The sequence below is a fragment of the Cibotium barometz genome, chromosome 31 (assembly GCF_041138505.1).
Source record: "Cibotium barometz isolate CiBa-2024 chromosome 31, ASM4113850v1, whole genome shotgun sequence".
NCBI lineage: Eukaryota > Viridiplantae > Streptophyta > Polypodiopsida > Cyatheales > Cibotiaceae > Cibotium > Cibotium barometz.
Genome location: NC_141076.1, coordinates 12,645,995 through 12,673,975, shown reverse-complemented (window position 1 = coordinate 12,673,975; position 27,981 = coordinate 12,645,995). Strand labels below are relative to the sequence as shown.

General features: G+C 39.5%; 1 protein-coding gene across 5 annotated transcripts in view; it reads left to right on the top strand.

Annotated features, from left to right (window-relative positions):
- LOC147620527 (putative LRR receptor-like serine/threonine-protein kinase At1g05700) overlaps positions 1-27,981 on the top strand; it is a 185,852-nt gene that overhangs the window by 139,850 nt on the left and 18,021 nt on the right. The window contains exons 11-13 of one of the 5 annotated variants that reach the window (XM_086824759.1): positions 23,487-23,610; positions 23,744-23,815; positions 26,501-26,976. The exons of 1 other annotated variant lie outside the window; for it this stretch is intronic. In XM_086824759.1, the coding sequence (XP_086680885.1) occupies positions 23,487-23,610; positions 23,744-23,815; positions 26,501-26,643 (339 nt within the window). In that variant the 3' untranslated portion in view covers positions 26,644-26,976. Of the gene's footprint in view, positions 1-23,486; positions 23,611-23,743; positions 23,816-26,500; positions 26,977-27,981 lie in introns of those variants that run through there. 3 more of the 5 variants (XM_086824757.1, XM_086824755.1, XM_086824756.1) reach the window with 3 other exon arrangements.

The following is a 27,981-nucleotide window of genomic DNA, read 5'->3' as shown; positions in this document are numbered from 1 at the left end:
ACCCTTGATATAGCTTTGAACCTTTTGAGGTCTTTGGACTATTATTACACTTTACTTTTCATTTTTCTTAGTATTAATCTCTCAAGCTTTCCTTAATCCAAGCTAATTAGGCTAATCCAAGGGTAATCTAGATTCTACTTTCTTTCATTTGTATGAGAGCTCTAGGCATATATCTTAATGCTTTGATTAAGATATTAATTATTTTTAAATTATTGTTAACTCTATTTTCAAAAATGCATTTTATTGATCATGAGTGTTAATCATTTTTGGAATTGATTTTTACACAGTTTTTAGATTTGCTAATTTCTTGATTTGAGAAGATTAGTAATGAAATTTGTGTTGATCATTTTCAAATTTGTATTAACCACTATTTTTAAAACCCTATTCCATCTTATTGTTTGATTTCTTGAAGTTCTTGATCTTCTTGATCTTGATTTCTTGAATTTTTCTTGATTTTCAAAATTAGGGTTCACAAAATTTCAACAACCAATATTGAGTGATTTCTTGCTTAGGGAGTATACTTTTGCAGAGATTAATCCTTAGAGTAATTATTTCTTCAAGATTGAAACCCTAGATTGCCAAATCTTTGAGATGTTGAAGGAATATTACAAGGAGAAGGTTGCTATGTAGAATCTTGGTGCAGTTTCAAGAGAGTTTGTAGAATACAGTTATTATGATATTCAAGTACAAAATTAAAGATTCAAGTGTGCAGAGAGAAAGATTGGTTTAACGATTCACAGTTGTGAGTGATATTTATCAAAATCCTACACATACTGTGTCTGCTTGCTATTTGTCAGAATTTTGTTGAACTCTTGCAACAAGAAACAACTGAAATATCAAGAAATAGGTGAAGATACTAAGAAACAGTTGAAAATACTAAGAAATGTTTGCAAAGAAAGATCTAACAACAATGTGAATTTTATTCTCACATAAGGTTGTTTACAACTTAATCAAGTGAATTAATGCTAATCTTCAAAGACTAGTATGGATCTTGTGAAAGTTTGAGTAAACAAGTACACATAGGTGCTTTCTTGATACAACAAGTACAATTTTGGAAAAATATTGAGTACACATTGTGGGTTATACAAGTTTGAATCTATTATAGAAGTGAAGTCTTGAACAGTTTTGGCACAATGTTAATCAAACTAGGGAAGAATACATATTTTTATCTAGATATGGGTGTAGTGTATAAACAGCAAAATCAACTATCCTTGCTGGGACTTGAACCCAAAAATAGCTAAATCAAATAACCTTGCTGGGAATCAAACCCAATCCACTAGTGTAAACATATGTGCTCCATACACCACAAGGTTTGGGTGTTAGATGTTGAAGATGCAAGTAGATCATTAATTGATATACATGCAAAAGAAGGGGAGGTAGCAAAGCTAATGATGCAAGGCACAAACAAAGGAAAGCATGGCAAGGGTGCGACAAGTATCTAGGTAAAGTCACACACAAAGGAAGGCACAAACAAAGAAAGGAAGCCAAGCTACTTGCAAAGGCACAAACATGGGAAGGAAGCGAAGCAACATGCAAAGGCAAAAGCAAGGGGAGGAAGACAACCCAACAAACTATGGTAATTTCAAGATAGAAAAAAACATAGGAGAACTATTAAAATTCAAGGAGCTTATGCATTAACAGCTAGTTGGAAAAATAGTTGGAATCAAGTCCAACAGCGAACATGTGTGTCTACATTGTGCACATGTATCTCATAACTTAAGATGATGTGGAGAATAGTAGAGTAAAGATTGCATTGAGCAAGGTGAATCTCACATATTACAATTTGACAATTAATAGGACCACAATTCAAGCATCAAATAATTTTGTAAATTGTGCAAGCATCAATACTCATAGTACAACACATGCATATACAGAGTCAGCCACGCATGCAAACTTGCAAAAGAGAGTCAATGTCCTTGTATGTAAGAAAAAACAGCAAACAAAAGCTTGTGCCTCTTCACTACAGTAAACACAAGCTTACCGTTTATCACTAGAGTAAAAAAAAGCTTTTATAAAAAAAAAAGAGAACAAAAAAAAGATATTCAACCTTGTATGCAAGCAAAAATGATTTTTAAAAAAAGCTTACACCTCTTCAGTACTATAGTAAACAAAATCTTTCATTAAAACAGAAAAAGAGACAACAAAAAAATCGAGGTTCTAGCCATCATGGAGAAAAAGGTATCCAGGCATCATTGAACCAGCCAGCCACAACCACGTTGAGAAGGAGAAGGAGCCACCTCTCTGACCTGTTCATAAAAGAATTGATGGCCCACACGGAGCTACAACTGCCCCTGTTACGGGGCCCTGTAGCCAGGTCGTGAGCTGAGAATCTCGTTGTCTATGCCACTTAAGTGACTGCAGCAAGAGATTATGGAGTCTTTAGAAGCACACAACTAGCTTTGGAAATGACTAGGATAAACGAGCATCATCAACAGCCAGGTGGTGAGATGAGAAGAGGCAACGCAGCCCCGCACAGATGACGGTGAGAAGGGGACAAAACCCGCCTAGCTAGCCAAAGCCACGAGGCACATGCTGCAACTAGGCGGTGAGAGGGGGCAAACCTACCTAGCCGGTCAAGGCCACGAAGGCACGGGAAGGCCACGAAGGCGCACAAGTTACAAAAGAAGGGCCACCATTTGCTGCTGCAGGACCATAAAGGCACACACGCTGCAAAGGAAGGGCCACCGTTTGCTGCAGAAGGACCACGAAGACACACACACTACGAAGGAAGGGCCACCGTTTGCTGCAGAAGGAAGGGCCAGGGCCACGAAGTAGACCATTTGCTACAAAAGGAAGGGCCACCATTTTCAAAAGAAGGAAACCTTAGGGGTTTGGAGCTCTTGTAATAAATAAAAAAAATAAGATTTTGAGATGCCTTTTCACACCATCCCAATAGATTTTCATACCCCTTTCCATTGTCTACAGTCCATTCACACACTATGAGTGTTCTTGGAGGTCTTTCACACTCTTGGAGTATATTTCAGTGAGTTGCATTGTTGGTGGCCATCCACCCGTCGGCCGCTGCCCAGTGTATCCGTTGGGTAACAAAATCTTGGGCATGAATATTCTTTCTTGTGCTTTGGGCTAAGCCTTCATTTTAGCGATACAGTTATTTGTCTGAGCCATTCTCCAGTTTTTTACTGTGTATGGCTATTGATTCCTGATCTGTGTTAAGTACTCTCCTGTCTCGGTATGTCTTCTAACTTGAATCTGGACCGAGAGTCATTCTTATCTAGACATGACTCGTATCTGAAAACAGGATCAGGAGCCACGTTAGAGATCCTCTCAAATGTAGGAACTAACCACTGCGTTGTCATGACTAAATCCCTTAGCTTAGGTAGATCGGTGGTGTAACGCACGAGCATTGGCTTATTGCATTGGGCACAATTATATTAGTCGCATCTTCTCCGAAGCCGACTAGGTGGTCTAGAACCATGCAAATGCCGGGTATTGACCCGACACTGACACGTTTGACGATACTGCTGGGGACTAGTATGTGAGGTGGGGGTGTAGAGAGATAGAGGCTAGTTTTAAGTTAGTACTGCACAATCAGTAGAGTAATCTAGTCAAAAGAATTCTAGAAAGAAGGGAAGCACGCACTAACTAGTGTCAAGAATGCTCACTAGAAAGTCATAAGAGCACAATGCATTAGGCATGGAGAATAAAGGCAGCTCAAATAGAGCAATGCGGTATCACTGCAAACAAGTCAAGGCTATAGGGCACGAAGGACAACTGCACCGTCCAAGAAGACTAATAGAAGGGATTTCATGGTAGCTGGAAAAACAGATTTAGGAACCACCAAGGAATGAAGAAAAAGATCACCACGAGCCACCAAAGAAAGCTCAAGAAGGAAAAGAACTGGCAGCACAACTGGCTGTGGGTGGGATGTCTCTCAACAAGTAACCTAAATTCAAAGGCAAGAGTGAGAGGATCCATATACCCACATGTTTTCCTTTGAAACCATGTTCCAAGCGGATAGAGCTTCACTGGGTGGAAAAGCCACCAGTTCGTATGCCCAATATGGTCTTGGAAACTTCCATAAATTTCAAGAACTGAAGAAGGATTTCTTGAAAAGATTCAAGAAAGACAAGACCATAATGGAGGTGCTAGAAAAGTTGTAGAGGATGACGTAGAAAAAGAGGCCAACAGAAGACTATGTAGTCAAATTTCGAGGAGTGCTAATGCACCTAGACCATCCCAACCGTCTTGCTCCCGCCACATTGAGCCACTGGTTTGTGAGAGGAATGAGGGAAAAGCTCAAGAAGGCAGTAGTCTCATACAACCTAGAAGACCTTACATTCCAACAAGTGGTGGCAAGAGCTGCAGAGCTAAAGGGGTCTTGAAGTAAACAAACAAAGACTCCAAGAAGAAGAAGAAGGACAAGAGGAGGAAGAAACCTCAGAATCAGATTCTAGAGAAGATACCTCAGAGTTAGAATCAGATTCCAGAGAAGATACCTCAAAGTTAGAATCCAATAAGGAGTTGGATGTCGAAGAGCAAAATCCCTGGGAAAAGAAAGGCACAATGCATGCAAAGAAGGTTTAGTAAGAACTAAGGGCCACCCTAGCCAAGATTTCCAGAGGACACGCATGATCCAGAATCAGACTAGATGTCTGGTGCACAAGGGGCAACAATAAAGGGCACGTGAAAGAGGAGTTACAATTAAGAGACACACAACAAGTATGCACTATGTGCAAGGAACAATCACCTGCAGAGACATGTTACTATAACACTCGGCACAGAAATCCAAGGGTGGTGGAAAGGCAGCAACTAGCAAGCCCCAACCATTAATCAGGCCGCCACAAGACCTCAAATCAATAAACCATGTGGAAGAGGAGGTGGAAGATTTATTAGGAGGGGAGCTTGCTTCTACTACAATGGTCTAGGGTACAAACAAAATGATTGCCCCATACTTTTGTTGGGTAAGACATTTGAATTTCATGTAGATCATAAAGCTCTCTTGTACCTAATAAACAAACCATACCTCACAGTAAAGTTGGCCATATGGATGCTCTTGTTACAACAATTTGAGTTCAACAAAAGTCATAGCCCTAGGTGCAGTGGCCAACTTCTTGTCAAGACTTGAAATAGGAGAAGAGCTAGAGGGGTGGAAAACGATTTCCCAGATGCGCAACTTTTGCTCACAGAAGAAAAGCCTGCGCCTAGTATGATAAAATGTTACAATTCCTATTTGAGTTTTCCTTTCTAGAGTACGTGTCCAAAGATCTGAAAAATAAGATGACTCTCTTGAGTAAGTCATTCATGGTGGTGGCTAGGCAATTCTACAAGATGGACATCGACAATATCATGAGGATATGTGTCCTCGAACACAAGGACTAGGCTGTGCTGGTAGAAGCCCACCAAGGAATAAGCGGTGGACATTTTTCCAAAGCAGTCATGGTGCAGAAGGTGTTCTAGGTAGGTCTATGGGGGCCAACTACATTAAAAGATGAGCACATGTTTTTAAAAGAGTGCGAGATGTGCCACAGGCTAGGGCAACTGAGTGATGTAGATAGAACACTTCATAACCCAGTCCTACCACTCGAGCCATTCCAGAAGTGGGGTCTAGACTTCCTCGGCCCATTCAAACGAGCTGCTCAAAGGACACGAAACAAATACATCTTGGTGGCCATTGATTATTGCACAAAGTGGGTAGAGTCCAAGGCCTTTAGAGAGTGCAAGGTGTTATCCGTTAGCAAAGTTTCTTTATGAAACCATAATGCCAAGATTCGGATTCCCTGTAGATATAGTCAATGAGCAAGGGAGTCACTTCATCAATGAAGTGATCAGAAAACTGATGGAGAAGCACATGATATTACACAAAGTTGGTAGTCTACTACCCACAAGACAATGGGCAAGAATGGTGCACCAATAAGATCTTGAAGGGAATCCTCATCAAGACAATAAATGAGAACACAAATGACTAGGAAAAAAAGTTACACTCAGCATTTTGGGCATTCCGAACAGCTTATAAGAATGTAACAGGAAATACACTATTTATCATTGTGTATGGACTAGAAGTAGTAGTGTCCATGGAGTTCCTAACACAGAGTCTCAGGATAGTAGTGGTGGCTGAAAGGCTCTCTCCAAAAGAATCAGAGGTGCACAAGATCAAAAAACTCATGAAGTTTTATGAAAAGAGGGTGTACAGTGCATGGAAAACATAAATTGTGCAAAGGAGAAGGAAGCTACAAATGGATAGGAACACAAAGTTCAAGATCTTCGAGGAAGGATGTGGACAGCCAAAATTGTGAAAAGGAGAAGGAAGCTACAAGTGGACATGAACGCAAAATTCAAGAGTGCATAAACATCAAAAATTGTGCAAAGGAGAAGGAAGCTACAAGTGGACAGGAACGCAAAGCCCAAGATCTTCCAAGAAGGAGATGTTGTCCTAGTGTTCACATCAAGAATGGGACCCCACCTGAGGAAATTGAAAATGAGATGGACGGGTCCACACAGGATTGCCAAGAAACTAGGGACATGAACTTTGAGCTAGCAAGTCTAGATGGTGAAAAACTCAAGAAGTTGGTAAATGGGTATATGATGAAGCCTTGGAAAGATGCCAAATGAAGGAAAAGGGTGTCCGTAAGGGAATCAAGATCCCAATCCGAAGATGATCAGGAACTAGAATCCAAGTCTAGCCAGGAGTAGGAAGTAGGACAAGATTCCAAAGAAATTAAAATTGGTAAAGAAAATAGCCCAAATATAGACTTCTCGTATGTAATGATATGTAGAGATCCAGATGTCAACACTATGGTGCAAGTAGAAAAGTCAAGGTTGTCACACAAACAGGGGTGCATGGGCATGAAAAAGGAACCTATCTCATCATCATCACCTATTTTTAGACCAGCCATCAATAACCCTGTAAATAATGCTCATGGCACTGATGATCAGATAGTGAGGAGGATTTGGGGAAATCATGAAAATATGAAGCAGTATGGTCGCCCTTGGGGAAGATGCAGACAACGGCCGAATGCTTCTCCATCGAAATCTTAGTTTCCAAATCACCTTTCCGAAATTCTTTGCACGTGCTTGATATCCTCTCAGCCAAGCTCTGCTCTTTTCCTCGCCTTCTCTCATGCAGCCCCTATACCCAAAATAGGAACCATGGTGCTAGCGTTAAAGCCTCTATCCTCCACTGTATACAAGGAGGTGGATAAGCATTTGGAATGGCTAGAGAGGATGCGGTTAAAGGATTCAGTTGAGCTACCCTACTAGGAGGGGCTATAACAAAATTACAAAGCCAGAGCAAAGTAGTTGGAGTAGCACATAAGTCCAAAACAATGACGCTTCCGTCTGGTGAGAAGAGGGTGTTCAATCCCCTATATGTGGCTGAGGTCTTCAAACTACCGGGGAAGGAGAGGTCAAACTAGCCCCGACGAAGAAGACTTGATCAAGGAGTTTGGTCCTTTTGAAGGTAAGGCCAAAGAATTTAAAATCACAAGAACTCCAGAGATGAGGATAGGTAGAAGCGTATGCGCTTCGTGGTGGAGATGATCAATATCACCCACAAGACGTACTACATGTCAAGGAAATCCTTTAGACTAGTGAAGGCAAGGGAGGCGAGGATAAAGGTGGCTTAGGTGGACGTGCTCTACAATAACTTGAAAGACCAAAATGGAAAGGTCGCTCGCCCGAACACCAAGACAAAGATCAGCCCCTACCTAGCATCACTCTTTAAAGAACCACCAAAAGCTACAAAAGAGAAGGAGATCCAGAAGGAGAATGTAGGGCGCAAGGAGGAGATAGAGGCAAGACAAAAAAAAAAAGGTTTTTGAGTTTGGAGAGAAGAAGAAGAGTAAGAAGGGAAAACCAACATAAGAGAAAAGAAGTAAAGAGCTAAAGGAGGACTTTGCTGACATCGACAAGTCCATTCTGACATAGAAGCTAGAAGAGCATCTAGTAGGAAACATCCATCATAGAACACCCACAAGCACATAAGGAGGCCTCAGACACCAAATTCCTCCACCTCAAAGAAGATCAACTAGGAATCATGGTCACTAAACCCCTACAAGTGGAACAAGCACAAGTTGAGCCCCTACACCCCGTCTTGTAAGTTTTTCAGAGTCCTTTGTGACACAAACTGGGTGCAAGGATGCCTCAATTATTTACAAAGGTGTATGGAAGATGGAATGAAGGAGATAACCAAATTGTAGGAGATAGTCAGGGAGAAATATAGCATCATACAGACCATGAGAGGAGACACTAGGAACCCCTATAAGAAGAGTTCAACAGAAGAAGGGCGGAAGCTGGCAAGATGGAAGAGATGCAAAAGCAAAAAAGAGAGATGGTAATAATGAAAGGCGATCTAGCTAGGAATGAGGAGGCAAAGATGCAGGTGAAAGAAGACATAGATAGGGCCAAGGAAATCCAAGCTAGGGTTGAGAGGGACAAATCCTCTTAATCAAAGAAGAGCACATCACGATTATAAGAGAGGTCTAGCTAGTCAAGGTGGAAGTGGACTGGAAGTTCTGGAAGTCGAGGAGTCCTCAAAAGTATATGAACTAGAAGTAAAGAAGATGGAACAATGGGAAAGCCACGTAGTGGAAGACCTAAAGGAGGTGTGGGGTGAATATCTAAAGAAGCTAACATCAGCAATGCAAGCCCCCACAAGCAAATGGTTCCCTTCTAGAATAAAGATAAGAATCTAGATGGAGGATCCGAAAATTCCAACATAGGAAAGCAAACAAGAACCAATCCTATAGGAGATCTGGGACTCGCTAAACACATACAAGGGGTTAAGGAGGTAGAACACATCGGGGAAGTCACCAACAAAGAAAAAGAGATGCAAGCATAAAATGAGCAACTAAGAATGGAATTGGAAACATGGAAGAAAAGATTCACCTTTGCTGAAAGGTGACGGGAAGAAGGTGTAGGAGCAGCCTGAGGGGAAGGGAAAAGAGCTGGTATTGTACAAAGGATCATCAATGGATATAATCCTTGATGATGAGCTACGAGAGAATGCTTGTGCGGCCACAAAAAGGCTAGAAGAAAGGGCAGGTGATGAGTCTATTCTTAAGGCCCAAATCGAAAAGCTCGATGGTCTGGTAGAGGAATACAAAGAGCAACAAAGGCAGAATGGGTTGTCAATAAAATCTATCCAGAAGGATTTAGAATCCACAACCCTTTCTCAGAACACAAGAGTAAAAGGAGGTAAAATGATAGTCAATGAGCTGAACGTTGCTCTGATGTGAACAGCCCATGTCGATCAAAAGAATAGACAAGATCAGTTGGATGCCACAAGAAATACGTATGTAGAAGAGCTAAAGGAATCCAAAGCTAAGCTCAAGAAAAGAAAATAGTATGTGGTGGGCCATGAGGAAAGCGCATGCTGCACAAGTGTAGAACAAAAGAAAGATGATTGAATATTTCTAGGTATGGGGAAAAAGGGAGAAAAGGGAAAAGAGATCCCTAAGGAGAGAGAACAAAAGAGCACAAATGTTTGGAAAAAGAGACAACCATAAACCATATGCAGAGCTTGAATTAGGCTCCTTAGGAGGCAGTAGCACTAAGACCATCTAACTCGGATGAAGTTGTAAAATTCATGAACAAGTTAGACGTGTATCAGCAGGTAAAAAAGTAGGGGCAAAGTAGCCCCCATGTAGGAGAATCAGCCACCAAGAAAAAGACCCTCATCCAGATCCCGAACATTCTGAGGAAGTAGTGGGATCTTATAAGGCAAGGATTCAGGTGAGGAGGCAACAACCCATGCACAGTGTAGGACCACCAGTTCCCCTCACCAAACAGAGTTACCTAGAAGAAGATGATAGGGCACACTCCAGAGCAGAACCAATAGAAATACCAACATATGAGTGGAAGTGGAGTCAAGGGGGAAGGAAAAGACCAAGAAAGCTTGAGTAGACTATGTTTGAGAATGATGCCATCACTCCTGCGAGTAGACACAGCCACATGCTTTTGTAGCTGGTATGGCCATTGATGTAATGGAAAGGGCTAGGAAAAAGTACCCATATGCCAATACAAGCCCAAGTATGCCTAGGAAAAACCCATTAAGTTTGTTTCGGGAGGCCTCACCCACGGAGGGAGAACCAATTGAAGGGGGCTAGAATAGGCCTTAGAGTTTAGACCCAGATTCCAAAGATAGAATTTTGATTTTTGATTTTTCAAGAATGAAGTGATTCTAGATAGCAGCAACAATAAGTCATTATGGGATTTGCTATTGGTGCAGTGTCCATCGTGATTGCTAGGTGTTGGTGGCCATCCCAGTTGGCATCATCGGCACCCAACCTTGCCTACTAGCCTCACCTTCGAGTATATCGGTTAGGAAACAAAATCTTGGGCATGAATCTTCTTTCTTATAACGACCTTGTAACTCATCTTGCTAATGGGTAGTACCCGGGGGCAGATGTAAAGGAGAAAAGGGAAACTATCTAGGGCTGAGATAGATGGGATAGACAAGAGACTAGAAAGTGACAACTAGGGATCCTTCTACATTGTACTATGGGCTAAGCCTTCACTTTAGTGATACAGGGATTTGTATGTGCCATACTCTATTTTCTATACTTTATATGTCTTTTGATTCCTGATCTATGTTAAGTACTCTCATGTTTGGGGTGACTTCTAACTGGAATCTGGACCCATGGTCATTCCTATCTGGATGTGAATCTTATCTAGAAATAGTATCACAAGCGCATCAAAGATTCTTTCAGACATAGGAACTAACCTCTCGCTTGTCATGACTGACTCCCTTAGCTTAGGAAGATTGGTGGTGCAATGCACCAGCGTTGGCTTATTGTATTGGGCACAATTGTATTAGTCACGTCTCCTTTGGAGCTGACTAGGTGGTCTAGAACCATGCAAGTGTCAGGTCTCATTGACATGCATATGCATTTTGAGAATGTTCCTATGTGCCCTACCCTATGGTTTGGATTTTCATGATTTTTTGCACTTATGTGGTGATTACTATGCGATTTTGGATCTTGTTTCACACACTTGGGGATTTTTAGCTTTTGTTGATAGGCTTAGTCCTTTTTGAGTGTGTTTACACATATTGTGTGCTTTTTGGGGAGTGTTTCCATGTAGCCATGGTTTATTACTATTACCCCTTTGCTGCTCGCCATGGCCCTTTCTTTTTTCCAATGAAGAAATAATCTTATCACTCTTGATGATTGGGGATGCATGTGTGATGCTAGATTTTTAGTTGGGATTCTTCACACCAGTACCATGGGTTACCCCCAGCATGATTAGATTATACAACACATACAAACTTTGTGCATACATTTGGGACATCTAGACTTTAACCACCATTAGATCCTTCATCATCTATTTCACGTGATGAGCAGCTAGTCAATTCAGGCCATAGATGGAGAATGGAGTTTCTGCGTTTATTGTCTATACATGTTTATCATCTATGGGATGATGGAGATTGGTACATTGAGCAATCCTTTCACAGTTGGTCATTGAAATACTTCTTAGAGGTGGATAGATAGAGATTGGTACATTCAGCAATCCTTTCACAGTTGGTCATTGAAATATTTCTTAGAGGTAGATAGATCAATTTTTCTTAGTTGGGATTACTCCTATAATCGTTTACTTGAGTGTCCTTCCTATAGCGATTTTGGATCTTGTTTCACACACTTGGGGATTTTTAGCCTTTGTTGATAGGCTTAGTCCTTTTTGAGTGTGTTTACACATATTGTGTTCTTTTTGGGGAGTGTTTCCATGTAGCCATGGTTTATTACTATTACCCCTTTGCTGCTCACCATGGCCCTTTCTTTTTTCCGATGAAGAAATAATCTTATCACTCTTGATGATTGGGGATGCATGTGTGATGCTAGATTTTTTCCGATGAAGAAATAATCTTATCACTCTTGATGATTGGGGATGCATGTGTGATGCTAGATTTTTAGTTGGGATTCTTCACACAAGTACCATGGGTTACCCCCAGGATGATCAGATTATACAACACTTATGCAAACTTTGTGCATACATTTGGGACATCTAGACTTTAACCACCATTAGATCCTTCATCATCTATGTCACGTGATGAGCAGCTAGTCAATTCAGGCCATAGATGGAGAATGGAGTTACTGCGTTTATTGTCTATACATGTTTATCATCTATGGGATGATGGAGATTGGTACATTCAGCAATCCTTTCACAGTTGGTCATTGAAATATTTCTTAGAGGTAGATAGATGGAGATTGGTACATTTAGCAATCCTTTCACAGTTGGTCATTGAAATATTTCTTAGAGGTAGATAGATCAGTTTTTCTTAGTTGGGATTACTCCTATGGTCATTTACTTGAGTGTCCTTTCTATAGTGATTTTGTTCATGATGATGTATACCACATTGACATCAACATAAATGATGATGACAATGATGTATCACACCCACATACCTATGAGAAGTATCGTGCCCACATACACATGATGATCTTGATGTATTGCACACACATACACATGATGATATTAATGTATCGCACACACATACACACGACGATAGTGATATATCACACACACATACACATAATCATAGTGATACATGTGCACATGATGCCATTGACACATATGCACATGATGATGATGCATGTGCTAGTGATACCGAGAGTGATGCATGTGAGTTAGATCATGTGGGCATGATCTTGATGGGAGGGATGGCAACGAGAATTTTGAGCATTATGATTGATGGTACTCCTATGTCTACCTACCTTCTAGTGGATCATATTGATGGGAGTGATGGCAATTTCCAAGCATTATGATTTATGATACACCTATGTCTACCTACCTTCCACATCGGATCACAGTGATGCATTAGACTATGATGGGGATCCATTATTGGTTAGTGATGCATCCATTTACATGTTTGAGATTCAAGATGATGATACTTCACATGTTGAACATACGATATTGCATAAGAGCATAGACCTGAGTTCCTAGTGCTAGATGAGTCAGGCTAATCTTTCAGGTCTTTTATTCACAGGGATATCTATGATTCTATCTCTACTTCTAGATCTCATAGCATACCTAGAAGAATTCACTTGGGTTAAGTGTATATATTTTGGCAGCAATCAGGCATTACACACAAGCAAAGCGATAATTTTTTTGAGGTGAGACCTTGTAGGAGAGAGAGGATTATGCATATGGATCTAGAGATCTTTTCATTTGATCTAGTTATCTACTTAGATCCATTGTTATTTGAGAAAGATCTATCTTGGGATCTAGGATATATAGGGGTAACATGGATTGGTATAGATCATTCCTATAGGGGTGACCTTAATGATCTTGGATATTCTGAGGATGGTGACTCTACTTACCTCTCATGTGTAGACACTCTATCCATTTAAAGTGTGATGATGAGGTCTATAGTGATTCTATTGATCATGCTTCTACCTTGATGGATCATGCACACATAGAGGATCTTATACTTGAGGATGTAGTACATGGTTTGGATCATGCTTCTATTCACATGGGCATAGTGGATCGTGCCTTCTATTGTTTGAGTGGTGCTTTAGTGTGGACGATGGCATTGGTTCACACTTGATACGATGTTGACTTTGAGGTATGTTCTTTTGCCCTTGAGGATATAGTACATGGTTTGGATCGTGATTCTATTCACATCGACATAGTGGATCATGCCTTCTATCATTTAAGAGGCGCTTTAGTGGACGATTGCATTGGTTCACACTTGACCTTGCACGATGCCGACTTTGAGCTATGTTGTTTTGGCTTGAAACATGGGTGTTGACACAAGACTATGTTCAGGGCCAAGACATTTACTTATGGATGCATTCTATACAACTTTGGGCTCATGGTTTACCACTTATGTGGTACATCATTCTGATGCACCTATAGCACATCTCAGTTGTGGCATACATGGTGATTCTTTTGCAATATGACCATTCCACATTCCTGCTAGGAGTGTCGATTCTACTTGGTGGATTCCTCAGGATTTGGATTCACACCATGGTTGTGTTTGCATGCGTATGAGTTTTCCCTTCAACCCTGGTTCTAACATGACATTGATATCGAGGATTATTGATGTGTACCTTAACAATCCATTTGATCCTACAGAGTACATGACTATATTCAACATCGATGGTGGTTTCTTAGATTCACCATTTGCACCAAATCATCACAAGATCATTGTCTTGGATTTAGAGTGGCTTGGATTTCCCTTAGATCTAGGCGGGAGCTTGTCTAGCCTCATCATCAGAGGAGTACACTAGTAGGAGTACACTGAATTTTCCATTTGATCTGAGCATCATCGAGAGATCACATTTTGACAATGGGGTGGCATTACTTTACGTTTAACCCAAGTGGCCACACACTCATGCTCATGGTGGGGGGAGATACATTAGGGGAAGGTTGAGGTCTATAGGGGCCCTTTAAGCTGCCATATTATGATTTTAATGACTTTTTGTTAAAATGTTAAGTTTTTTTGACTTTAGATACCTTCTTATTCTTCAAATGGCTAGAAGTTTGAATTTCAAAGTTTCCCGCCAAAATTGAATTTAAAATTAGATGGGCAAAACCATATCATGTGACATATCTATGTAAAGAGCTCAGCGAGTAGATTCTAGATCTCTAATCTCCGACAAATTTTGAGCTCATATGTAGAAGTTATGGATGTCCGAAATTTCAAAAACTTTCCCTACCACTTTTTGGGAATGAAAAGTACAAAAAGGCATCTTTTAGAGAATCTTTTGACCACCTTTAATAATCACCCAATATTTTTGTATACATGGCATCACATGATTGGCCCTTTTCCTTTTAATAACCTTTTAATCACATGGCATCTTAAAGGGCCCCTATAGACCTCAACCTTCCCCTAATGTGACTTACCCTTTCAACCCAAGTGGCACAAGATCTATGTCCTTGATCATGCAACTTTTTGTCTTTCCATTCAATCCGGGAGACCTCTACACCATCTATGTCATCGTGATCTTCATTTCCACACTTGGTTGTATACAGACTATATGTTTGATTTTTGGCTTTTTTTTTATATAACCTCTTGTATGTGTATTTTCATGTACGACCACAATTAGATTTTTGAGGACAAAATCATGCTATGAGGGGATGGTTTATAACAAAGTGTTGTCGGGCATTGACGGCTATTCCAAGAAACTTGTTGTATGACTCTGTGGTTATGCACGCAATATACACCAGTCACAATACTACGGATCAGACACAAGATGATCAAACACAACCTATCGGACTATAGGCTACTGCGCAATGGAATCGACTACTAAGGCTGATTGACTCGTGTGGATGATCTCGATTGTTGCATGAAAAAAAATTGACATAATAGATAGAATCACTGAAAAGGAAAATAGACAAGACAATTAAACAAAAAGACACATGGAATCGGAGAATGTACAGAGATGATACAAAAATGATCTTCCTTTATTCCAAAAAGAATATATAGAAGTAACAACCTTACATAGCCTTATCAACAACAACCTTTACAACATTTTGATTACATCCTTTTATATTTCTCACACGTAGTCATAGTGCAATACAAGGATACTGCCATGCTCTCACCACCGCTAATTTACATGCGTAATGACCTATTACCTAGTTTCAAAGCATGCCAACTCTGACATTATGATGGCATTGCCACTTTGGCTCAATGGTTGGGGGGGCAGTCATGCTGTCGGTCAGGCTATCCGGCCCATGGCGGCTAACACTTGGCACGCCCCGTGTGTCGGATTCCCAAACCGACGACTCGAACCCTAAATCATCAAGTATTTCTAATGTTATATTCTCCTTAGCATATTATTGAATTGAATTACCTAGAGATGGGAACCATGTTAAATGCTCCTTAGCATCTACCTTTAACTTGGCAAGTTCTAATCATAGCATGTAGAAGAATCCGCCTTTGCAAGTTATTGGAGTGAATTACCCTGAGATGGGGACCATGTTAGATGCTCCTTAGCATCTACCTTCAACCTGGGTGATTTTTGATCATGTTATTGGAGTTAAATTCCAAGAGATGGGGACCATGTTAGATGCTTCTTAGCATCTACCATGTTAGATGCTTCTTAGCGTCTACCTTCAACCTAGACGAGTTTTGATCATAGCATGTAGAAGAATCCACCTCTTCAACTTTAGTGCCCAGACTCCTTAACAATATGAGACATGTACATCCATGATGGTGATATGGAAGAAGGATTTGAGAGATGAAGGACAACTTGCTCAAGTTAGAGCTATAGAACACAAATGCTAGTATGGCCAACGACCTTCTACCGGGTTGGGCTAGCCAAGGTGCCCACCATCGCTATCAATCTAGACACCTTCCTGATCTTTCGAGTTGGGAAGCTTCAGTCTTTGACTCCTCCCAGCTCATCATCATCATTTTCGAGAGGTGGGTTGGGAAGGGGTTGGGGAGTTGAGACCATACGTCAATAGAATGGAATCCATCCTCCTCCAGTCACACGCTTTGAGTAGGTTGGCTGTGAGGATCTAGAGTTAGTAATAAAGAATACCTAGTGATGAATGCCTTCTTGGATTTGTACCAAGGCTTGCAAAGGTATCTTCTGAACTCACACTTAGTAGGGATTCTTGATAGATACAATGATGGGAGGGTGGAACCTATAATCACATATGGTCCACAATGGTTTTCCTCTCCCATGGAATAGTTGGGGTCTAGCTCATAAGCACCCTCACCATTCCCCCACTGTGAATATCCAGCCACTACAAGCAAGGGTGAAGTTGGCGAAGACACAAAGAGCTAGAGAGACACTGGTGACTAGAGTCGTGGGCTTCTATAAGTGACGATGAAGACCAAGGCCATGTGGGAAGAGAGCACAAGTGGAGTGTGCGGATGTGGTTGACAGAAAAGTGAGTGGGAGAGTGGAAGAGGCTATGATCTAGCAAGGAGAGGTTAGCAAGGATGGAAGGGTGAGTGAGATTGTAAGGGAGTTATCATTTATGATAGTTGGTGAGGGAGTGAGATTGTGAGGGAGTTATCATTTATGATAGTTGGTGAGGGAGAGTCGCAAAGGGGGAGGGTGTTGTAGGGAAGGGGGGTGAGAGAGGGTTGAGAGAATGAGAGAAGGAGAGAGTGAGGGAGAGATCCGGTAGGGGCTTGGTGAGTGGGGAGGAAGTGGTTGGCCAGGAGACGAACTGAGAGGGGGGGGGGTGTGAGTGGCTGCATGCAAGGGGAGCGAGTGGCTATCTCTGATGAGTAGAGGTGAGGATGGTGAGGGGGTTAAACGGAGAGAGCTGGAACGGGGGTCACAAGAGAGAGAGTATCCCCCATGTTGAAAGGCGAGAGGGGGGTGGTCTTTGTAGGAGCAAGGGCTGGAGTGTGTGCGTATGCGAGAGAATGATTCATCAATACCGGCACTGCTTTACGCAAGGAGATGACAAATTGCCAACGGGGCTGGCTAGTGGAGGAGGACAAATGGAAGATAGATATTTTGGCTGGTGGGAAAGAAGATGAATAATCAGTGCTCACTAAAAACTGCCCTTTAGTGTATTTTATCAAGGCAAACATTGGACCTATAGGGAAAAAATTTTGTATAATTCTTTTTCAAAAAGGAGAAAATTTGATCCTAAAACTTGTTATTCACGGGGTAGGACAAAAGTCTTCCCTTTTTTTTCAAGGGTTATGTATGAGTATGTCCTTACTTTAAAGGACATAAAATATATATAGTATATACTCTATACCTAAGTTCTAGCTGTTGCAAGACCCCACCCCCCCAAGGGTGTAGAGTGATGGTAAGAGGAGACGTCATTGTCTTTTTGCTGGGTTAGTTATTAAAAGAAACAGTGGTGGTGCGAGCTGCGTGATCGGTTATGTTTCAACATGCATTGGACTCGCATTGGACTCTTGGAGGTATTCTCAATGGCTACAAAATGGGAAAGCTAGAGGAAATTTGAGCTGGTCTCGACTGTGAGTGGTTATGCAAATAGCTTTGTTTGACAACATACTAAAAGAGGATTAGTTTTAGAGTTGTGTTTTTCAAATGGTTTTTGGTTAGCCAAGAGCTTCCCTTTTAAAAACCAAAATGATTGTTGTTTTAGCTTTGAAAAACTCGTATACTTGACATGGCACCATTTGAAAACAGGCCTATAATAGAAATCCCGGCTTCTTGAATTAGAAGTAGGGGGTTTTTTCACTTGCTTAAAAAATCATTTTTCGTGAGCACTGTGAATAATCACAACAGATCGGTGTGTAGAATAAGACATGTGGAGGGGTCCAGTCGGCGTTGTTCTCACAGAGAATGAGAGAAAAAGGGAGACTAATGGGGGAGGTCGGCAGCCTCCTACAGGTCATCATAGTGGGTAGGCTGGTGGAGGAGAAGACAAGATAACAAAAGTTTGCACAACAGCTTATAGATAAGAAACAACAAGAGAAGGGGTCTAGGTGATCCGACCACCATTGAAGGAGTCAACTATCTAAAGGGGGGGTGTATTGGTGGATATTTTCAGGGCATTTTTCCATCTCCTCTAAAGGTATATATATATATATATATATATATATATATATATATATATACCTTTGGAGGAAACGGAAAAACTAAGCTTAATAAGAGGTTCTCATGTGAGTGACAAAAATAAAAATAAATAGGGATTTAACATCCTTCCTCCCTTAAAGAAATCGATATGTCCTCATCTCAAAAAAACATGGGGAATGTCTTGATTGAATTTGGGTTCATCTTCCCATCTAGCATCTTTGGCTAGGAAGTCCTTTCCATTTAACAATCGTCTCTCTAGAACTAATGGTTTTGTTTGGTTAAATTGGAAACTAAGTTTAATAAGAGGTTCTCATGTGAGTGAAAAAAATAAAAAAAAATAAGGATTTTACATCCTTCCTCCCTTAAAGAAATCGATATGTCCTCATCTCAAAAAAACATGGAGAATGTCTTGATTGAATTTGGGTTCATCTTCCCATCTAGCATCTTTTGCTAGGAAGTCCTTTCCATTTAACAATCGTCTCTCTAGAACTAATGGTTTTGTCTGGTTAAATTGGAAACTTTGGGATGTCATAACAATTTTCTCATCATCATCTTGTGTGGCATTGTGTGATATCCCTATTTATATCCTTCTTCAATCCCAATCAAAAGAAAGTCCTTTGTAGAACATTAAGCATCATCACATGCCTTGGATGTGTGGCTACTGATGGTGCATCATGAGCTTCATGTATGATTCGATCGTTTAACTCTTTGATGTTGGACGATTAAGGCCATTTCACTATAGCTTGTACCTTTGCTAGGTCAATTGAGATTCCATCTTTGGAGACAATGAGTCCCAGATATTCCATTTTATCTATAAGGAAGGTACACATTCTTTTTGGTCCTCCCTTAGGATTTCTAGAACTTCTCTTACTTGGGCTTCATGATCTTTCCTATCCTTAGAGTAGATCAAGATATCATCAAATAACAGTAAGACATGATTATCTAGCTTCTTCCTTAATATATCTTGTATAATCCTATTGAAATTTGTTGGGGCATTAGTAAACCCAATTGGTATCACTATTCAGAATGCCCATATCTGAAATATCTGAGATGTCTTCCTCCTTGACTCTAATCTGAAGTTTATCAACTCTAGAATTAGGATTCTTATTTTTTTTAGAGTGAGTTGATTTTCACCTTTATCCACAATGCATAACCGGAAGGTTCCCTCCTTTCTCTTCGCAAATAAGGTCAGAATTCCCTAAGGTGATACACTCAACCAAATGAATCGTTGCTTTAACATTTCTCAAATTTGTTTCTTTGAGTCCTACATACTCAAGCACTTAGGCACTGATATTGTATATGCCCGTTAGACACTAGTTGTGTTCCTTGAATAAGCCCTATCTTGTAGTGAATCTCCCTATGTGAATGCCATCTGAGTAAGCTATTCCATGAAGAGATTATCTAACTCTTGTTGTTAGTCTCGATCCCTCTTTTTGTTATCAACATTGACTTCGATAAGTTTAACTATGAACACCCTTTCATTTTTGCTAAGGCCCTTTTACAATTTGCCTTTTTTTATTAACTCTAACTTGCCAATTCTCCCTAAGGTTTTTACTTCTTGTGACTTTTCTAGTCTCTCAATTGAGGTTGGCATTATTTTCTTCTAACCAATCCATGCCAAGATTATCATTAATATAGACCCCTAATAGCATCATTTAAAAAGTAGTCTTGGTTTGGTTTTCCATTTACCTCTAAGGTCTCATCCACACTATGAAAACTCTAAAAATAAGAAGTATTTCAAAACCCTAATTTTTAAATTATTTTTTTCTAAAACTTGGATCATGTATATTTTGACATCTAGGTTCCTACTTACATTTACGTAAAATATTAGAAGGGACAAATAAAATTTCCATTCTAGTAACTGATGATGGTTGCTAATGGTCCAAGAAGTACTTTGCCCAAGCCTTCCACTAGACAATTGGTATGATTACCAAATGGTCAAAGGTCCCTTTAAACTATACCAATGTGGTCAGCTCTAGTATAAGGCCATACTTGTCAATCCAAACTATAAATTTAAGAGTCCTTATTGTCACAAACCAAAGCTCTGATACCACCTGTAAGATACAACCCATCCCGTGACCAGGGATAAGGAGGCACCTCACTAAATAATACCAATCCCAACCCATTATGAGAGCTATCTCATCAGTGCCTCTCTCCGGGACGATCCGATTTATAAGCAATCTCCACAAAGGTTGGGGGTCCTACCAAATATGTCAAGGATCTCTTTTTGATTTCTAGTCTCTTGTAAGGAAACACCCGACTCATCAGGTCCACCCAACCACCCGTTTCCCAGTGACTAGAACTGTTCATCTATGAGGATTACCTAAATCATTAGGTAAAATGTTTCACTGATGTAAGTTATAACATGATTAATTTATTTATCCTTGTGCACAAGTTCTTTATCCCGTTAATGAATACATTCTTTTCCAATCATGTCAGCTTACACACATAAAAAAAATTATCATAAGAACAACTGTAATTTCAAACCCTCAGCGTCCTAAGTTTCATCCATCTCCAATCCCTTGGCTCACTGAGTCACAAAACAATGTAGAGCTTACAACTATCATGGCGAAAAATCACTCACATAGTAGAACGAGAAGTGTGCCCTTCACCCTCTTCTTGCTATGGAAGACCTTTCCAAATTAGGCTTGTAACTACTAGAAAGAATCCTCACCCCGCCCCATGGTGGGTTACCCCAACAAAGGTGGTTTCCCCGATCTCTAAGTGTTTCCAGAGTCGGTTCCCCCAAACCGATTACTTAATAGATCACATCGGAATGGTTGCCCCCAAACTAATCTACTCGGAATGGTTACCCTAGGGGGAAGTTCCCTAGTTCACAAATTCATCATTCACCTTTTGATTTTGTGAACTAGGAAGCTTCCCCCTAGGCTAACCATTCAAACTAGGAAGCTTCCCCCTAGGCTAACCATTCAAACTAGATCAGTTTGGGGGAAACCATTCCGATGTGATCTATTTTATAGTGATTGACCAGATTGGTTTGGGGGAAACCATTCCGATGTGATCAATTTTATAGTGATCGGTTTGGGGCAACCATGTACTCCCCACCCAGGAAACCAAGTCTAGAAATACTTAGAGATAGGGGAAACCACCTTCATTAGGTAACTCACCACGGGGTGGGGCGAGGGTTCTTTCTTATAAGCCTAAGCTGGAAAGGTCTTCCATAGCAAGAAGAGGGTAAAGGGGACACTTCTTGTTCTACTCTGTAAGTGAGTTTTTGCCATGGTGGTTGTAATCTCTCGATTGTTATGTGACGCCGTTAGCCGAGGAATTAGAGATGGATGAAACTTGGGACCCCAATGGTTTGAAATTATAGTTTTTCTTATGATGAATTTATTTTTGTGCGTAGGCTGACTTGATTGGAAAAGAATGTATTCATTAAGGGATAAAGAAACCTATGCACAAGGACAAATAAATGAATCATATTATAACTTGCAGCAGTGAAACAATGTGCCTAGTAATTTAGGTAAACCTCATAGATGAACGGTTCTAGTCACTAGGAAGCAGGTGGTTGGGTGGACCTAATGAGTGTGGTGTCTCCTTACAAGAGACTAGAAATTGACAAGAGATCCTTGACATATTCGATAAAACCCCCAACCTTGTGGATATTTCTTATAAATCGGATGGTCCAAGAGAGGCACGGATGAGATAGCTCTCACAATGGGTTGGGATTGATCTTACAAAGTGAGGTGCCTCCTTATCCCTGGTGACGGGATGGCCGTTATCTTACAAGAATATAAAGTAACCTATCGTCTCATACCATGTTGAAGATGAATTTGAATCTAAGACAACACAATCCTAAAATGGAGAATAGCTCAATCTAAGACCACACTAGCTTAAAATGAATAGGCAGACAACTAATATGTAATGAGTTGTCTACCTACCTAAGACGAGACTATCTTAAAATGGAGAATAGATCTATCTAAGACCACACTATCTTAAAATGAATAGGTGAACAATTGATACGTAATCCAAAAAAAAGTAATACATTCACAAAGGTTGATGAAAAGGTTAAAATATTCATCTAAAAATCCTCCAAATCTCTAATTGTAAATCATATTCACAAGACATCTAAGAAATAAGAATTCTAATTGGTTGCTAAAATCACTTCATCTTAATTTTCTCAAGTGTAACCTAATAGAACACCTCACATAAATCTATTTTCACCACTTTTATGAAGGTTAGAAGGAATGTGAAGTTACATGATAATGTGATTTATAAAATTAACATGTGCCTCTCTTTCCTCTTATCAATTAGCCTATATGTTCATGGTGGTAGGTAAGAAACTTGAAGAATATAATCTTTTACTAAATCATTAAAAAATTAAGTTCATCATTTTATAAAATTTTAGATATTGTTTATACTAGTGTGGAGCAAACTATTATGTTTTAGGGATTAAATGAGATATATAGAGATAGACAGATAGATAGATAGAGAGAGAGAGAGAGAGAGAGAGATTATTCAACGTCTTAGAGAAGACCACAAAAGGACATGTAGGTCCTTTGAAATCCCTCCCCCTCCTCCCCCCACCTCCCCCACCTCCCCCTCCCCCCTTGAAATTATTCATGCATACCACAAATTGATGTTTTTATTCACTTTTTCATAATTAAATTGGCTCTTCTATACATTAAATTGGAATTTTCTTATTGACTCTATTATTAGGGGTGGTCACTATGTTAAAACCCCGTATAGCACTTACATTCAAGGGGCTTTCAGAAAACCATCTATTTATGTATCAGATTCTTATTAATTTCAATACGCCCCATGTCTAAATTTTAATTTGGCAAAACTACCCATCATTTATATAATATTTCACTTTGTAAGTTTAAGCTGAAACCTTTTAAATATGTATCTTTTTATAACTCCACAATAAAAATATTTGTTTTTGTTAAATGCACATGCTATCTTATGATTTTATTTAATGATCTAGAAGGATATTCTAATGCTCCCCCTAATTTGAGTAAAATTTATCTCAAGTAATGATAATTATATTCTAAATTAAAAGATTTAATTTTTTTAACACTTATAGCTCTTGTCATTATGCAGGTTTCTATTCTTTCTAGAGTTCGCCATAAACATCTTGTTTCTCTTATTGGTTACTGCACAGAGAATGCATATATGCTTATTTATGAGTATATCTCAAAAGGAAACCTTCGAGATCTTCTTTATGGTACATGTTTTTTTATAATTCATTTTTTTTAAATAATTGCTAAAATATTAAAGAATTTCATACAATAGTTAACATGGTTATTTTAATGTACACTTGAATATTTACAAACAATCCAATTGATGATTTTTTATAGGTGAAGTTGAATCTACAGATAATCATGTATCATGGAAAACAAGATTAAAAATAGCTTTGGATGCATCTCAAGGTATTTCTAACTTATGTAATAAATAAATCACCAAAATAATATATTATATTATTAATTGTTAGGTAAAGTTCAAGAAGACATGAAGGACTTATGTAATGAATAAATCACCAAAATAATATGTTATATTATTAATTGTTAGGTAAAGTTCAAGAAGACATCATGAAGGATTATTTTCTATACTTCATGTTTAAAAAACTTGGTTAATAAATTATTACCATGCAAAGTTTATGGAAATTTTAAACCAAAACTCATTAATTCTTGGATTAATTTCTCATCTTTTTAACTGTTTTCATTAGAGTTTTCATTAATTCTTGGATTAATTTCATTTAAGAGGTTTCATTAGGAATTTTAAGCATTTTTACTTAATGTGTTAACTTTACTAGTCACTCTCATCATATATTTTTTATAGGTATAGTAGCTTTTGACGTGACTTATAAGATGCAAATGCATGATTAATTTTTTTATATATCTTGGAGTCGCTTTCATTCACTTTTTTATCCCTTCAAAATTTCAAACTCATATTTCAAAATTTGAACTCTTTCACCTTTTTTCTTCACCCTTCTCCTTCTATTCCTCCCCTACTCCTCCTTTGTCCCCTAGCTGCCCGTGCTCCTTCCCTCCTCCAGTTAATGCCCCTCCTCTATTTCTCCTTCTACACTCCTCTCCGTCATGCATGCTCTTGGAGTTCAAAGGCTCTGGGCTTAGCATCATAAAGTAGGCAATACCATCATCACACTCATAACTCTTGGATCTCTCAGCAGAGGATACATCATAAAGTAGGCAATAAAATCATGAACCTCATCACTCTTGGATCTCTCAGCACAGGGTCGCCATCAACATGAGAGGAAACAAAATGGTGTCTAAGTTTTACGTACTTTTGTCCACCCACTTGAGCCATTCACACTATTTGTTTTCTTTTGTTCATTCATACTTTGGACCCTGCCCATTCCCATTGTAGGAAACCACTCCATCTTGTGGCCATCATTCTTACAAGGGGCGTTCACATGCATTATGATGTTGGTGTATTTTCGTTGATTGTTTTGAGATTGTTCACAGGAAATGTGAGATCTTGGTACATTGTGGGCACATTTGGGTATTGGCTTAGTTTGTTCACAAGTGGTTCACATTTTCTATGTTTTGGGTGTTGATTGTGTGTTTTGGATGGTGTTCACGTGCGACCATGGGTATTTCTTACTATTACTACCCATCTTATGACCAACATACTACACATCATCATCGTCATTGATGTCACTTCAATTCCCTATCGTATCTTGAGCTTAGGGCTTTCACCCATGCATTATCTTCATGGCTTTACACTTGTTATAGTGAGCTACCATTTCATGTCATGGATCATATTTCTTTTTTCACATTCACACATACCTTCGGCACATTGAGGATTAAATCTGTACATCCTCATGTATCAACTTTTTGTTATGATGAGATTGTGTACTTGTGCCACAGTTAGATGCTCTAGCTTGCGAGTTTGATACCTAGTCACTGGCGACATTTGTTTAATGAGATGGAGTTTTGTGCCAGATGGTCCAAATCCACAAGAAGGTCTAGATGGTCCACAAATGGAGACTTTGTTTGCTTCATTGCTTGGCTACCTTGAAATGGAGGGTTTGGCATTGTTCGCATGAGATGAGTCTTCTTTCGGCTACTTACATGTGTCCCACACTCTTGAGCCACCAACATTATGTTCTTGAGGATGTAGATTACACTGACAGGGACACTTATAATGATGACGATGTATTGTACACACACACAATGTCATTGATGTATTGCACACACATGCACATGATCATAGTGATATACGCGCACATGATGCCAGTGAAACATATGCACATGATGATGATGTATGTGAGTTATGTGTGTGAATCAAATCATACAAGAATGATATCGAGGGCAGAGATGGCAATGAGCATACCAACCATCGACACTTCTATGCCTATATTCTTTCCCATGGATCATGTGGACACTCTAGTTGATCATGATCACGTTCTAGAGCATAGTGTACATTTGATTAGTGATGCATCCATTAGCAGACTCGGGATTAGTGTATCCATTAGCACACTCGAGGTTAGTGATGCTCTAGATATGAGTGACAGAGGGGTCTATGAGCATAGACCTGAGTTTTTAGTGCTAGATGCATTAGGCTATTCTTCTAGGATTTCTATTTGTGGAGATATCACTGATATGACCACTACTCTTAGTGTTCAAAGCATTCCTATGTGGATAGAGTTCATGTATTTGAGCAGTCAGGGAGGATACTGCATGAGAGTAGTGATGATTTCATTGAGGTGAGGCATTGTCATAGGATTATTCATATTGATCATATCCATAGTAGATCATATGACATAGATATTAAGAGATTTGAATTTGATCTAGAAATCTCCTTAGATCCTATATTTTTCATGGGATGTAGGTCACATAGGGACATCATTAATGGAGATAGACCATATTTATAAGGATGACCTTGGAGACCTTGGGGATGCCTTTGATGATTATTTAAGGGATGACACCATTAATCTTTCATGTGGGGATACCTCTTCATTTTGTAGTGAGATGACTATGATGATGTTGATGATCATAATGTTATCCTTGATCATCATACACACATAGAGGGTTTTTCACATGAGGAGATACTACATGATTTGGCTCATGCCCATATACCTTTTGATGCAGGTGGATTAGGTCTGACTTTTGGAGTGATGTTGCATGGGATGATGGCATTGATTTGCTCTTCCCCTCACATGATGCCAACCTTGAGATATGTTCTTTTGGCTCCTATGGCTGTCGACACGATCCTATTTTCTTTGGAGGCATGACATTTAGTTTTGGATACAATATATGTCATTTGGGATGAATGGTAGTTGATTTTGTGGTGCATTATGTGGATTTACATTCATGGCATCCAAAGTTACACCCGAAGAGTTTATTTGGGCCATGGATTTGATGGTATTTATGGTGGTCATTTTACTTTACACGAGGAGCTTGTATACTTTCTTATCGATCTAGGTGGTCACACATTTGTTCCATGGTTGGATGGACACTTTGGCTATCCCTTTGACCCAGGCAGACATGTAGTGTGTTACGTCATCAGTATGGGTGACTCTCCATTTGATCTAGCAGTATTGGTTAGTCACATCACTAACATTGGCTCTCTACATTGTGCATTTAATCCACGCAGGTCAAGAGCCATTGCTTTGGAGTCTACATGGCTTGGATTTACATTTCTTCTATGTGGTTGTGGTTGTGGTTGTATGGATTCCCTAATCTTCGGTGTGCAACACTCATATCTTTTCCATTTGATCATGGCTTGGATTTACATTTCATCTATGTGGTTGTGGTTGTATGGATTCCCTAATCTTCGGTGTGCAACACTCATATCTTTTCCATTTGATCATGGTGGATACCCGAGCTGCCTGATCATCAAATGGGAGTCATTAATCTTTTCCATTTGATCCGCGAGTCATGAGAGTCATGTGTTGGTATTGGTTTTTTGCAATGGTCACATTTGGTCATGTACTGGGCTCTTTCTATATATCCTTTTTATTTGTCTTTTGTGCACGACCACCTTTCTATTTGAGGACAAATCATTGTATGATGGGATGGTTTGTAATGAAGTAGATTTGGTATGCATAATGCACATGCACAATGAGGATAGGGCATAAGTACTTGGGCTTTAGGGTAATTCACATGTGCACTTTTAGGGGCCTTGGGCTATATTAGGCATAGGACTCATGGACATTGTACTCTTTTGATGATATTTTATTCTATAGACAGCTTGTCTTCTTGGAGCTTATGCCAAAGCTTTCATGGCTGATTCATAACAGTCTTTCCTCAAGGGGTTCACCTCAAAAAATAATAGTGTACCAGGTGAGTTCAACAAGAGGGGTTTTTAAATTAGATATTTTGAGAAACATTAACATGATTACATTAACAAGAGGGTTTTTTTAATTCAACTTTAGAAAAAATTCTATTAGTTCATAAGTAAAGAGGGGTTGTTTTATTGGGAGGGAAATTTTAGTTAAGAGGTTTTTTAAATACCTCTTGAATGCACATGATACATAGGATTTTCTAGTAGTGCACCCCCTAAGAGTCTTTCCATATTAAGGTGCTTCTCCATAGGATGAGTGGGACATGTGTGCACTCCATGCTACTGA